At 40.9% G+C, this 15,780-nt stretch overlaps 1 protein-coding gene across 2 annotated transcripts in view; it reads right to left on the bottom strand.

Annotated features, from left to right (window-relative positions):
- Positions 1 to 7,556: 7,556 nt before the first annotated feature.
- LOC113172008 (receptor-type tyrosine-protein phosphatase N2-like) overlaps positions 7,557 to 15,780 on the bottom strand; it is a 146,565-nt gene continuing 138,341 nt past the window's right edge. For both annotated transcript variants that reach the window (XM_026374785.2, XM_026374786.1), the window contains 2 exons: positions 11,091 to 11,164; positions 7,557 to 10,107 (listed from right to left, as the gene is read on the bottom strand). In XM_026374785.2, coding sequence (XP_026230570.1) covers positions 10,036 to 10,107; positions 11,091 to 11,164 — 146 coding nt within the window. In that variant the 3' untranslated portion in view covers positions 7,557 to 10,035. The remainder of the gene's footprint in view (positions 10,108 to 11,090; positions 11,165 to 15,780) is intronic.

Below are 15,780 nucleotides of genomic sequence, written 5' to 3'. Positions count from 1 at the left end.
AATGGAGTAAAACTGAAATTAGGCCAAAACCAGAACCAAAATGGGGAGCATACTGTAATTTCACCTAGAACTGTGAACATTGTTGTTATTATTCCATTGTTTTCTATTTACAGTATATTTATGAGATTCAAAGGACAGATGAAGAAACTGGAACATACACAAATACAGAAGCTGGGTCTAGAAAGTGGAACATTTAGATGTAAACCATAGACCCTCAGTAAAATGGTCCACTGGACATGGTTCCTAAGTTAAGTCAATAATAATCTCTCCTCAGAACAGTAAGTCTGACTCGCCTCACCTGCCAGGTTGTTCCAGATCCTGAATATTGAATGCTGGAGACAGCAGTTCAGGCTCCGTCCCAGTCAGCGTCATTTCGTTTAGTGTTCACTGCCTTGTCTGTGTAATTAGGTTGCTCCCTGTCCTTTTTGTTGTCTGGGTGACACTTCTTTAGTTTAATAGTCTTATACAGGAAAGTAAACACAAGTCTGCAACAACAATGACTGGTCTGCTGTGGGTTCGCCGCACTCTGACCCAATCACCACATTACAGACCGGGGTGTGGAGGCAGATTCAGGAGGAGGCACAGGACAAAGAAACAACAGCCAAAAGTCAAGTCTCGTGTTCTGCAGTATCTTTACAAAGCAAAAATCTAACACCGTGATTATTGTGGTCGAAAATGTGATTTGTGATTAATCATAAGTCTTAGTATCCACTCCACTGACTGACTTGTAGAATCGAACAGGCTTAAACGAGCTCTTTATATGTGTTAAATATCAATATTAGTTAAATAGCATTTATTTTTATTGATTTATAATTATTGTTACTGAAACCGTTTTAATAATTTTATATCATATTTTAATGTTCGGTTTTAATGGCACTGCCACATGGAGCTGAATGTAAGTTTATATATAGTACTCTGAGCACTGAGGGGGAAGGAGACACTTGAAAAAAACTGAACAGAACAATCTCATTATTTTCTGGACACAATGTGCCTGTTACGCTGAATAATCCTGAGACCTCACATCAACAGTTTTCATTTGACACGTGTCGTGTTAACATTGCTGCATGTTTGTAATATTCTGATGCTGTGAGCACCACAGCTGAGACTGGATTCACTCCAATCATGACATCGGGTGAAGGCAGAAATGTCACACACAGATATAAACTAAGGCAAATGAAACTCAAACTACCTGCACCAGTGTTCTCCACTACCCACGAGTCAACCGGCCTTATTAAAACTATTCATTTCATTATTTGAACTACATGTTCCTTAATTACAATGAAGACGATGAGTGTCCAACACCTGTTAGCGTGTGTGTCCTAAACATCCTAGTGCTTAACACGATGACAGTGCTGTGTGTGTGTGTAGTCTGACGTGTGCTCATTGTGTGTGAATGCCTTTGTGTGTATTTGACAATGTGTGTGTCCTGTTTTTAAATGTGTGTGTGCCCAATCAGCTGTGCAAATAAACACACCCTCTTCACTCTCCCGCCCCGGCCCCACTCCTGCTGATTGGCTGTGCTGTAGACACATTGCTTCACCATTGGCCAACGCACGAGGAGGCGGCAGTTTGATGCTGTTGCTAAGATCCAGTTGCTAGGTTCCCGGCTGTTGCTAGGAGACGTGATGCATTATGGATGGTTGGTTTGATCATGGAGGAGCGAATCTGAAATGCTGATGGCTGGAGCCTCCATCACTGTCATTTTCTGTCACACTTTCTCACTCGCTATTTTCATCTTTCTCTCTCTGTAATTGTGTCACTGATCCAGATTTGCTTTAATGGCGTGGCATTAACGCAGCACTGCCAAAGCAGGCTGAACTAGGTTGACATGGTTAACATCCATTTGGATTAGACGAATATTACAGTGGGAGATGGGTATTAAAGAATTTGCCCAGCACTTCTGTAATTAAATCATTTCAGACCATTTCAGCCTTAAGATAATTGTTCATGCAGTTTCAGCATTAAAGAACACTGAATTCAGAGGGAACCAATGGATTTAGCACTTTATTCCAACTGTCTGACATGTGTCTAATTGTTAATATTTGTCTCATGGAGAATAAACTGAGCTACACCGTTCTAAATCAACTTCCTCTCTGTTGATTGATTTTAACGATAATGATGTTCTACCCTTCCACCTCAACTGGGAAACATAAAATGAGCATTATTACCCTCATGTTGGAAGTGCTCAGAAGTGGTGCATCCGATCTTCCCCTTACTGGGTGATTCGGCATCAAAGAGCTGTCTCCCTCCCTGATCAAAGACTTTTCTATTGCCTTGATGGAAGGTGACAAAGTTGTTCTCACACCATCTTCACTCTGCTCTCTCAAAGGATGTGGATGCTCAGATTTTAAAACTCATCAGATGTTTCTTATGCAGTCCATAGTGTTGTAGCTTTAAAAGTCTAATCTTGACAACACAGCACTGGAGAGATTTCTGCAGATGTTAGTAGTAGAGGTGTTGATGCTGTCCAGGCTGGAACAGCCTACAGGACTCCACCAGTCAGCTGTCAGATCCAGTCTACGAGAACATTGAGCAACAATTGCAGAGACATAGCAGTAAGAGGAAGCCACAACTCTCCGAAAACAACTTTACTGTCTATTTACAGTTTGCTCAGGACCACATGGACAAACCAAAAGGCTGCTGGAGGAATGTTCTGTGTACAGAGGTTTTGTTTTGTTTGTTTCGAGAATATTAACTTTATCTCATTGGTGGTGGCAGTACCATGACCTGGACCTGCTTTGCTGCCTTTGGACCAGTTATGAATTCTGAGTTGTCGCCGTCTGAAGAATTAAAATTAGCAATAATTTAAAGACATTTGACATTTATAGACACAAACCTGTTGCAGATGTAAGTTCTTTCTATACATTCAGACGATAAAGGTGCACACTGTAGCACACTTTTATGCTGCACAGCTCGTGACAGGTGTCCCTCTTCTGCAACACTGGATGACATTTGCAGAGACAGAAGGGTTTATCCTGTGTTTGGTCTGTGCTGTCTCTCTCTCTCACACACCACCCAGATGGTGCAGGAGCCACTCAGTCGTAGCTCTTATCTGTGAAAATTGCTCAAGTCTGCACATCGAAAATACCTGCTGCCGCTGTCTTTGATTCCCCTAGAAGGCAGGGAGACACGTGTCTGTGTGAGTGAGAGTTACAGAGAGACACATAGGAAGGAAACAAGTGTGTGTGTCTGTGCATGATTGCCACAGTGGGAACTCGAGTATGTCAGCTAGTGTGTGTACACTTGTGAGAAAAAGGATTGTGCAAGGTGCTGGGACGTGTGTGAGTGTGTGTGTACCAGATCCGTGACAAGCCAAGTGTGACAAGTTCTAATAGCTCTCAAACACATCCGTCTGAACACGCTGCTGCCCGTTGTGTGTGTGTGTGTGTGTGTGTGTTTTTTCTGTCCATTTTATCTCGGGCTCTGTTATCACTTCAAGCCCTCTTCTTCGTTCCCAGCTCAGCGCTCTTCTCCTCCGAAGCAAAACAGATAGAGGAGGAAGTTGGCCGAGAAACGGCATCGATGGAAAGTTCCGCTCTGTGGTGAGACGCTGAGCTCAGACCTTTAACAAACGCACGGTGGCTCATGTGCAGTAGTTTGAGCTGCTTGATGAATTGAGGATGCTGCTTACATCTGTCTTCACACTCACAGCCTTGAAGTTACTGTGATTTACAGGAAATTGGTTGGAGAGAGTGACAGGATGAAGATGTGAATTACTCCTGGTCACCGAGCCACTTCTGCTGCTTCCTCAAGCTACAACCCTCTATGAGCAGTTTTCTAACATGAGACTTGCAGCTTCAATTGGAAGTATTTGCTCTTGGAGTGTTGGATGTGTTTCCAACTGTTTCCCAACATGTAATACATACAGTAATCAGCAATAAAAACAACATGCAAAGGTGCAACCTTTGGGAATCAAGTTAGAAGTAGCATAAGACTCCACCACACTCGGCATATTGGAGTTAACATTTACTGCAGCTTTCAGCAACTTGTGTAAAAAATTACCCAGAAGAAGTAGTGCCACATTCTGGGTACTACATTTTCTCTCAATACTACTCTCATGTCTGTGCATTAAGTACAGACTGGAGCTGGGAGGCAATTAACTTAATTTAGCATAAAGACTGCAATCAGTGGTAAACAGCAAGCCTGCTGGCACTAAAAGAATCACCTCCCAGCAGCTCTAAAGGTAATTAACATGTTGCAGTCTCATGTTTTTCTGGAATCTCTTTCAAAATTATTCCTGACTTCTTATAGTTTTTAGGCTGAGCTAGGCTAAAAGTGTTAATATAAAAATCAACATAAAATAGTGAGGGCCATCCCTTCGAGTATTAGTCATTATCAAATCACAATCAATAAGAAAACTCACAAATGAAGCAGCAATAGTTGAAATTCTCTGATTCATTAGAGGAATGAGTCTCTGATTTAGATTTTGAAGACTTCTGCAGCACTGTTCTGTGAGTCCGACACACAGAATGGGTCTAACAGCACCTCTTCACAATAAAAAAAGTTTTCAATCATGTTTCTACTAAAACAATATTTGAGTTCATTCTGTGCCTGCAGCTTTAAAACCAGAGCATTTTCTGCTGCGATTGTCCTCGGTGTCCACCGACTCTCATCATATCCATCACTGCCCCATTCTCTTTCTTATTCTCCCATGTGCTCATGTCAGTCTGATCCGGCAGCAGCTATCATTTGTAATTATGCAAAACAGTTCTTTCTCGTCGCGTGGAGGAAAGCAATTTTTCTATGCAAATGGTTAAATTCCCTGTGAGGCCCACAAGGCTTATAAACGTGCTAATGATGAGTGACTGCGGGCGATATTGGGGTCAGCACACGTGCGACACAGATGAAACTGATCAACTAAATGCCAGAAGTGTCCTCACAACTTGTGAACTGGGCAGCAGAGATGGGACCAGGGGGTGGGCTAAGAGTCACAGTCGTGGTCTTTAGTAATCCAGCCTGATGAGGCACTAATGAGAAAAAAAATTTAAATTTAAAGAATTAAATTTTTTCATTTTATTAATTTACTTCAAGTCTCTCTGAGATGCTCGTTAAAGTCCTGCACAGTAGCATGAAAACATCTATTGAGTATCACTGGGAACTGCTCTGGTCATTGAATGTCTTCATTTATTTCACAGCAGCGACACAAGTTCAGGGGATTTGCTTCAGAACTTTAGAACAAACCCATCTAGTCCGACCCCAGTTACACTTTGTTAAGTAGATTTCGTCCCAGAGGTCACACTTTTTTCTTGTTGAGTTGCTTTATGAGATATTTTGATGAATTTTTAATTTAAACATTTTGTTTTTCTCACCGATCAGATTCCTTAACACCCCTAACTGCTGCTGCTCTCCACAGCAGCTTAATGACAACTCCATGAACAAAAGGACATAAGAACAAAATCAGTGACTGAGGCCAACAGAGCAACTTTGTGCATTAATAAATTGTTTAGATTCGCCCCAGTTCACTTGAATCACTGAGTAACATTGTTTGTGGCCATGGGATCATGGATATGTTGGATTTTCCTAACAGCCAAGTTAATAGTTCATCAAGCATCGAGTATTAAAAACACACACATGCCACATATAGTATTTATATATTATTTACGGCAGTTTACAAATACAGACAGTCAGTCTTTATGCAACCTTTAAGGGTAGTCAACCCGCACAGCTCAGTGATGGAGTGTGTTAGTGCCAGAGGCTCCCAGTTGGGAGATTTAACAACTTGACTGAGTTTTATTTTATGTGTGCCGAGTAAACACTCAAATAAATAATCCATTAAAACTCTGTGTTAAGACAGCGTGTGTGTGATTTCTATTCACAGGCGCAGAGTTTTCAACTGGCTCGTTATGCTCCTCACACACCGACGCCAAAATGAGGAAACAATATTTGAACTCCCACGTCCATTTGTGATCAGCAAACATCTTTTCCTCTTTCTTCTCTGTGTGAGGACAACAGTGGCCCCTGAGAAGTCCGCCAGTGACACCACGAGCAGCTTCTAAATAACAGAAGATGATTTTGATTTGCACACATCCATGACTGCTGCTTTCCCGGGAACCTCATTAGCTACCAGAGGATAACTGACCGTTTCTCTTAAAGCAGTGTTGGGACTGACCTGCACACTGGAACATCTTGTTTAGATGTAAATTAAAACAGACGACTGTGAGTTCAGGGCGTGAAGCATTCAGGCAATGAGGTTTTTTAATTTGCTGAATATGTTTTCTGACCTCTCAGGTCTTTATAAACCTGTTAAAACTCAAATTTTTCACAAAGTAATGATTCATTCATTTCTTTTCTGCTTTTCTTTCTCTTCCAACAAGCAAACCAGTTTCCAGACTTTCCCAAAACCTCCTGGAATCCGAGACCAAAGAGTTAATTTGTGAAAGTAAAAATAAGATTATTAGAGCTAAAATAAAACCACATTAACAACATTAAGCTCCTCTAACTCCATAACAAAGGTGAACAGAACATGCTACTAAGAAATGGATCGGAGCAGGCAGAAACAAGACGAGATGAATGAATGTGATGTCTCTTGAAAAGTCCATGATGACCTCATATCCATTTAGTCTTTGTGTTTAGTTTGTCATTTCTTATGGTGGGAGTCAGCTTGTTCCTAACTGTATAAAGGTAACGTAGGGAGATAATGTAGGATATGTTGAAGCAGCATCCAGGTATCTAAAATAAATATGAACATCTTAGTTTCTGCAGGTCACTACAAATAAAAGGATGGTGGAAAGTGATGTTGTCATGCACAGTGGAACGACTCATTTCCATTCAGAAACATAACAGCACTAGAAACCTCACCTGCATCTATACTCATACTTCCAGGATGTCGTCTGTGTGCATGTTGGCGTCACCGTACAACACTGACACTAAATCTACTTGTATTGTATAACAATAATCAATACTAAGCCTCTGTTTCACCTGAATAAACCCTCTTTTAAAAAAAGAGACGTATACCCATTTATCCAGTGTGCTTCATCTGCAAAGATGCTGGATGAATCATAAAGCCAAGCAGGTGTATTATGGTCAGGGAATGCCTGTCAGAGGTGGTTTGGACCAGAGATGATAAGACACATCATTCAAAACAGCAAACCAGCGATAAAGGTGGAGTCGATGTTGGAATAACGTTTGATGAGACGGAACCAAAACTACAAATTACTGCTAATATCTTTCTGTGTGTCGAGGCATCTGTTTGCTATCATGTTATGTTGGTAGCTGTGAATCTTATATCAAATCATTTTGAACTAGGGTCTAATAGTTTTGAATTATTTCAATGCAACCTTCAAAGCTTCACCCTGAAGTATTCAATCAAAATTACTTCCAATTTTCAATTTACTGTTCCACACAAAGGCTGTGGCAGCAGAGCACGCTGGATCGTGTCTGATACAGCATCATATCTGGTTTAAAATGCAGCTGGTTGTTTGGTGCTCTATAAAACAGATGCTTAACCGCCCACACAGATGGTAAAAATGATTGTGTACAATTATGTCCTAAGCATAAATTTTATATACACCAGTAGTAAGAAGAACAAACAAACAGGCGTAACTCATTGGTGGGAATTGAATTACGATACTGCATCGACAATCAGACTTTATTCACAAGTTGTTTACACAAATAGAACAAAAATATTTTCTGCTGTTTTTGAGATATGATTTATGTACAGTGTTGATGCAACAGACGTGCTATCTGTGTGTGAGAGAAGGAACAGCACTGGGGAAGATGACCGACGGAGCTCCCCTTCAGCAACAAACGCGTCCATTGGCTTCACCTCTTTCATTGCAGTTTCTATTTTTTAAACATACATGACAGAATCTTTAAAAAGGAAGAAAAATTCACATCCCGTTTGACATTAGACGCAGCATTTCTTGCAGCATGTTTCAGTTCTGTGATGAAAAATGGATTCCAACATGACACCAACTTGCTGCAGTGTTACATCATATTGATACTGCACCATCTCTCGGCTGGCGTTAACCATGACCTGCAAAGGTTACAGATGATAATCCTTGGCTTTTGCATTCTCAAGGTGCTTAGAGCGTCTGGCACAGTAAATAGTCTGCAATAATAGTGAAAAGTTAATAGATAAACTCACATCTGTTTGACTCCTTGAATGGTTTTGCTAAGATCAGGTTGATGCCACAGAAATGTACAACACACTCATTTACTGAATAAATAGCCATGCACTAGTAGTGCAGTGTCTGCACGTCGTATTGTTGGTGATTCAAATCAAACGGGACAAACAAAACTAGAATTTAATGGATGCACTTTAAATCTGTACAGATACTGTGAGCCAATCTGAAAGTAGTGATGTTCACCACACCATTAGGTAATGGATGTGTTCACCATAAGGTTTCTGTTCAGTTCCACCTGACTTCGAGCCGTGGTCTCTGCCCACAGTTAACCCACATTCGTGATTTCTTTGCTGTCAGACTTATAAGCAGCTCTGTTTAAGCTCTGTGATTGTGTAAAATCACATTTTGTGGCTCTTTAATTTCATCTTTGTTTCTTTCATGTGCAACAGAACAAAAACCCAGTTTGTTTCAAGACACTTTTGAGAAAACCACCTGACGAGTGTCACTGCAAACTGGATTCAATCCACTACAAGTTCAGCTACTGTACATGTACACGTTATCCAATAATGCTACATAGAAGAGCTGCTATTGAGAAGCACAATGAACCCTTTATATCATCAAAGTACAAATCAGAAACACTTCATTTAAGAATGGCCTCCTTCCAGTAGACAGTGGTTCTTCTTATTATAGGGACACGGTTTAAAGTACACAGCATGTTGATTCACACTCACACACCTTCTTCTGCTCCCAGATTATTATTAGGTGATGGATTTTCTTAAGTACCAGCACAGCAAACCTTTAATCCACGAGTTAATCCACTGGAATAAGGCCAATTTCAAATGAAGCCTCATCTCAAGGTGACTATAGACACATTTACCTCTGTCTACTGTGATTTTATTAAGGCAGACGTTAGTGTTACTTCACTGACAAGCCACAATATTGGTTGTCCACAAGAGATAACAATTCAGGTTGAAAGAACATGTTTCTTCTACTAGGTTGATTAAAATGACACATATCCACTTTATTTCACCTCATTTTCAATATCAGCATGTTCGTTATTTTTTCAAATAAGCAGGATAACACCAGTGTTTGATATTTTAGTGTTTAGCCACTTACTTTTATAGAAAAATAAGCCTTTAAGGGAGATAAAATCACTCTTTTTGTCCCATATAGCTACCTCACGGACCAACACTGGGTGATGATGAGTTGCACTGTGACACTCTAGCATAGTGCATGAAAGCATATCAGAGAGAATACACACATAAATAGAATCCTATTGATGTGTGTAAAACACACACATAAATAGGATTTAGTGATACAGACAGATGATGATCAACATCACACACACACTCAAAACAAAGACCGAACATGGACGTCAGCTTGGTAAAGCTCTCAGCATTGTCAAATCTTGCTTTACCCAAGTTTTGCCAGTTAAGTCAATGTTTACCAAGAAACTATAATAAATATACTCAGAACATAGAGAAACATTTTTATCACTATCAAAATGTGTTAAACTGCAGTGAAATGGAAAACAGGCTGCTTGGATCATTACAACAGAAGGACGGTCTACTTATGTACAGGATGGGTTCAGTGTTGACGAAGAAGAGAGAAGAAGCTGAATGAGTGGAAAGAAGAAGGAGTTAAAAGGAGAGGAGAGATAAAATAAGGAAAGATGAGACAACATGAAGAAGAGGAGGAGATGAGAGGGAGGGGGACACAGAATGTGATGATAATGAGAAGGAAGAGCCCAAACATAAAATGAGAGGAGGTAAAAGACAGAACAGAGCAGACAATAGCCTAAGATGAGGAGACACGGGTGAAGTGAAGAGCCAAGAGCACGAGAGACAATGAGATGAGACAAAAATTACAGTGGAGACGCGCGAGAGGAGAAAACAAAAGGAATGATAACGGGGAGTGTACTCCAGGTAAGACGGGCCGAGGAGAACTCAGAAGACGGGGGGGCTCCTTCCTACTGTGGGAGAACTTTCAGAATAGCGTTCACTTCTTCGGCGACAGCCGTCAACGCAAACTCAAACTGATCCTGTAGGGAGACAAGAACGGAACAGAGGAGAAAGAACGTGAAGTCTGCGTTCTAACCATCACCATCAGTCAGATGAGAGCAGCTCTGATTTGCTAAAACATCCTGTTGTAGGTGTCCTGATGAGAGCAGCCTGGACGTCCATTAACCTAGATTTTCCCCAGTAAAGAGAAGTTTCTCTTCATCATGTACAACATGTGACAGATTCTACTGGTGGTGGGTCAAAGAAACAACAACTCAGGCACATCTCGAGCCGCCTCTCTCCTGTAACTCAGACGTCGTGCCGCCACTTACGCTGCACAGACCTCTGCTGCTATAATGCAACATCAACAACATGCCCCCAGAACGGGGCTGCAGCAAAATGCCATCGCAGTTAAGCCTTGAGCAGGGAAGGTACGAAGGTCTTAAGATGAAGACTGCAGACACTACTCAGGGCTGAACTAATTTCCATAACCTTTATTGTGCATTTAATGTGACACATTAATGGGATTTTAATGATTTTAAGTAGTATTAAAACAACCTTGTGGAAAACTTGGCACTTACAGCACTTTTATCACAGTTCATCACTGTATCACTGCAGGAAGTTGAATATCAGCAACACAAACAACAAGAAAATCAAAAATGAAATCACAGCACTAAGGTCGGAGCTGGCAAAAAAAATGGCTTTAGTTTTCAGTTATGTTCATAAATCAACTGGTTATTAAACCATCCGGGGCGACTCAGCGTAAAGAAGAATGAGGTAATGCTTGGAGGTGTATCACAGAATGGAGCCAGTGCTGTAATAAGAAGGTCACAGGTTGGATCCCAGCAGCCAGTGTCTACTGGAAATATCAGAATTAAGACTGAAAACGTGCTGTTCCATCTTCACCTCATCACAGTCTTTACCATTTAAATTTACCATCATCCACTGCTTCTTTTCCAGAAATGAAAAGTTTTCTACATGAACAAACAGGATTCAGATGTGTGTGTGTGTGTGTGTGTGTTACCTTGGTCTGAACCATTCCCGGCCTCTGGTCTCGCAGGTGTTCCAGAGTAGCTGCAATATCAATCTCCTTGGCGCCTGTCATGCACACACACACACACAAATACACACACAAACACAAAACACACACATTTAAAGCAGTGCTGGATATAATCCAGCTAACATCTGTCAGTCTGGTGTTTTATAGCCAATCCTTTTAGAACAGCAAAAGGCGATTACATTCATCCTCTTTGCACACACACACACAAACACACTCTACAAACTGCTAGGTTGTGGCGTTTTGTTGTCGGGATGAAAAAAAGATAAAGGAGGAGAAGAAACAGTTGGAGAGGACTTTGTCAGGGGAATCACAGGCCCAAATGTTTGTGGCATCTTCTAAAGGAAACTGAGCCGATCTTAAAGCCCCTCGTTGGTCTTTGATATTCATCCTTTGAGCTCATGAAGGTTGCCCACCAGAGCTCTGTCAGCCCCTGCCAAAGACTCACATGCCACAGTGTGTGTGTGTGTGTGTGTGTGTGTGTGGTGGGGTCCCAGTTTACTTGCCAGTCAGTCCGCCTGTGTGCCAGACTGGCATGATGCCCCACAGCTGACAGCAGTGTGGCTGCCTGCAGTCGGCTCAGTGAACTCTGGCCAGACAGTGGTCGGACTTCTACTCATTGTGATCCAGCATAAAAAAGATTATTACTCTACTGGAGGCAAAGATAGATTTATCAGCATTTAACTGCATAATTACGTGACTAACTTATTAATTATTCTGAGTTACTGCAGAACTGAGACTCACTTATCTTAAAGGTGCCTTTTAAAAGTTGTGGTAATGGGCTTTTCTACATAATTGGAACATGTTGTATCAATGTTGAGCCTAAATAAATATGCAGGTTGTGGCAGTGAGCGTAATCTACTTTTCAAAGTGGCTATAATTAATATTTTTTGCTCAAAGCCATAAAGCTGCAAAGAAATATCACCTGGATCTGCTCCCGTTTCTAAGCTTTGAGGGGATTTACAATATAGCAGCTCATCGTGGTTTTACTTTCTTCACTCTCGTGACATCATTGGTGGAGCTTCTAGTAGTAGCAGTAAAGAATAAAAAAACAGATGCAAATCTTTCACAGGGGTCACCGTAACACATTTAAAACAGACAACATGCTAATGTTGTGTTTTACTATGACGTGTTTGTGCTGCACACAAGTGTCCAGAGAATTGTTAAGGTCAAGTTCCAGTCGAGTGTGAAGTCTCTAGTGTGGTGCCAGTACCCAAGCAGTTTCACCATATCTGACTGATAATCATTCATTAACATCACAGCTAAGCCCTGTAATAAAAATTAAGCTATATGCAACTAAACTACACAGTTTTTTCCATATGTAATCACAATAATGTTGTGATGCAGTGTATTTTTTAATCATTAAGAGCCACATTTAGGACAGAAAGAGAGTTGGAAGCAGGTGGTTGGGGTGGATGCATGGTGTATACTGTGTAGGACTGAAAAACAGAGTCCAGAGCTTCATGAGAGGTTGGGGTTTGACCTAAAGAAGCTCTTTATGCTTAGGTCATGTGTAAAGTTTAAAATTATTAATAAAGAGGTGTGTGTTCCTCCATTTAAACAGGGCCTTAATCCTGAGTCTAAACCAAACCATTAAAAACTATCATTTATGTTGATCATATGATCATCGTGCTAATAGATTATTAATAATATCCTAAATCTATACTTCTAGTGACTCTTTTTTATTTTTGCAAATTTTTAAAAAAAGATTTAAGTTTTTTGTGCATCTGTTAATAACCTCAGATATTAGTGTCGTCTCAGCTCCTATAAGGAGCACGTAGAGAGCAAATACATGAAAAACCACTAATGCTTATGAAACTGGTGAATAGCCGGTCTAATGTGTTAATGTGTCTAAAGTTTTCATGAAGATGAATCATAACTTGGCGGTAGAGGTGTCCTAATGTTTGAAGCTCTTAATGCACTTACCTGAAATATATAAAGATGTGTTAAAAGTACTTTTTTATCAACAGAGGTTTGTTGATGAATTTTTTAATGTGAGTTCTGTTCTCTGAGACAAATAACCCGTATAACCTATTATTTATTCCATTAAGCTTAAATGAACCTTATGTCACCTTATAATGAAACAGGAGCGGAACCAGCAGCAGCCGGATCCGCGGCCATTAGCTGGAAAAAAAACTAACCCTCAGAAAAACAGAGGAACAAAAATAAATAAATAAAATAAAATAAAATAAAAAAGAGCCGATTCAGAAAGCAGAGGGAAAAATAGATGAGTCGGAATGAAGACATCTAAAAGAAACAGAAAAACAGTTGGAGGCTGTGAGTAGAAAAGAGACGAGAGACATGTTGGGAGCAACAATTAAATTCACAGAGAACAAGAGAGGAAAAAAAAACATTTAATTTGTTTTCTGCCCCCCTCCCGCTCGTTTCCCTCCTCTTCGTCTTTCTCTATCTGAATTCTGAGGAAACAAAAAGCGCAAGAATTGTCTTTACTTTTTGTTGTTGTGACACATAATAACACTTCATTTTCCTGCCGTGGTGAAGAGGAAAATGAACGGTGGGAGAACTGCTCATTCACAGCATTTCTCTTTCTGTTTCACACGTTTTGTGAGTTGCTTCTTTTTTTTTTTTTACAACACAATAGACTCCCTTCGAGCCAGAAAAGCTGCAAGACACTACTCACTGCTTTAGTTTTTCTTTTTCTGGGGGGACGACTTAACAAGCTGAGGGCTATTGTGCAGGTTCTGATAAACCTCAAAATGGAAGGTATTAAAAAAAAAAAAGCCTTTTTGGAAAACTCTCCCTTTAAAGAGGAGGAATTGTATAAAAATTCTGGCCTCGTTTTGTGCTTTCCTCCATTGCACGACCCTCGTTTTAGGGTGTAGGTCAAAGAGTTGGGCTGTGGAGGCTGGGCGATGAAGGGGGAGTTACAGAAGAGGAGGAGAGGAAGATAAAAAAAGAAAGATAGGGCTGTTGAAAAGACCGACCGACCGACTGAGCTCACCAGCTGGACCTGTGAAAAACACACACACAGAGGGATGCTGAAAAGCTCCCCGGCACTCGATGGGTTTCATTCGATTCTCAAGATGAAGAGAAGGGTAGGGGGTGGTGGTGTGAAGATTGGGGGGAGGTGTTACATTGGAGAGAGGAGGGAAACGGGGGAGCCTTTAGGAAAAGAAGGGGAAAAACGTGAGAACCACAGCTATACCTCCTCAACCCCGCAACATAACTCTCAGACACATTTCCAATTCATTCCTTGGGATAAAAAGAGAGAGAGAGAGGGGATGGAGTGAGTTTGTGTCTGAGAGGGAGGAGGAGGTGGTGGAGGAGGTGGGAAGTGTCTTTGATCAGGATGGAGGAAGCCTGCAAACCTGGGGGCCTCTAGCTTCTCAGGACAGACAAAAAGCTTCCAAAATAAGGGCGGGTGGAGAGCTGAGCAGTGATGTGATGGAGGGGAAAGAGATTTCATGACCTTTAGTTCCAGCTGCAACATGCATTTAAAGTTATTTTAAAAAATGTTGAGGTGAGATATGTTGTGTCTCTCTTTTTAACAGTGGATCAGCAGAGACATGCAGCAGATGTTTTACCTAGAAGTAAAGTCACAATCATAGCTCACACATCTCTGTTACAGCATGAACACAGAGACACGGAGGCCACTGGAAACTCCTGTGTTTGTCTTTGTCCTCAGCATATTTGAACTTTGTTAAGGTTAAACACAGTAAAAATAAAGGTCGGCATCAGTTTCTTTCATTTGAAATAACACTAACTGTTGTCAAATGTCCTCTGAAGAAGCTATAGAGCTCGGTTTGGAGCCCGGGAGACGAATTTGACATTTAACTGTTGGTTTGAAAGGTGAAGACGAGGGTCAAACTGAAAACACCTTTAAACTGCATTAGGAGTGAAGTGTGGTGCAGTGTTATGTGTATAATAGATATTAGTACCCAACCGATACTGGACTTTTGTCTCATTGTTGTAAAAGCGCCCCCACATAGGGAGGCAGGCGCCCATTGAAACTGCACCAGTTGTGGCATCAGACACCAAAATGGAGGATGTGATCTGTTCACTAAAATGGCCGATGGCACCGTGCTGCTGTACAAACAACGCGTTTTGGTTGATTTAGTCACTAAATAAACACAGAGTGAGTTTGGTTTCATGTTACAGTTGATTCCTGTGTTTAGTTCAGTGATCCACCCGCCCCAACCTCCTCCAGGGTGTTGATCTAATAGTTACTATCCAGTGAAGAGTAGATTGTCATCACCTCTACTTTACCGGTGTCTGGATGATGAAGCTGAATCATCCTGCCTGTTGAAGCTGCTAACTAGCAAAGTTGTGTGTGTGGAAAAATGACATGCATACTTAAAATGAGTGAAGTTATTTTTGTGTGTGTGTAGCGTTGGAAACATCCTGAACCAGTGCTCAGAAAAACTCAATTTGTGCCCCACTGAGTGTTCAGAGCTGGTACAGTAATGACTGCTTTTAGTGTAAATGCAGGAAGGAGCACTGGGACGTGATGATTGGATCTTATGAAACGCAGCTAACTTATTAAACAAATACAGCAGATTTCAAGTTGTTCATCTGAGACGTTAAATCAACATCATAAGAAACTATTTCATTATTGATTTCTTTGCATCGTTAAACAACATAATTTTTCTGTACTGCCACCATGTGGTGAGGAGTGAAACCTTCTGGTTGCTGCAGG

The sequence above is a fragment of the Anabas testudineus genome, chromosome 17 (genome assembly GCF_900324465.2).
Source record: "Anabas testudineus chromosome 17, fAnaTes1.2, whole genome shotgun sequence".
NCBI lineage: Eukaryota > Metazoa > Chordata > Actinopteri > Anabantiformes > Anabantidae > Anabas > Anabas testudineus.
The sequence above is the reverse complement of the archived record's forward strand: the minus strand, read 5'-3'. Positions and strand labels throughout refer to the sequence as shown.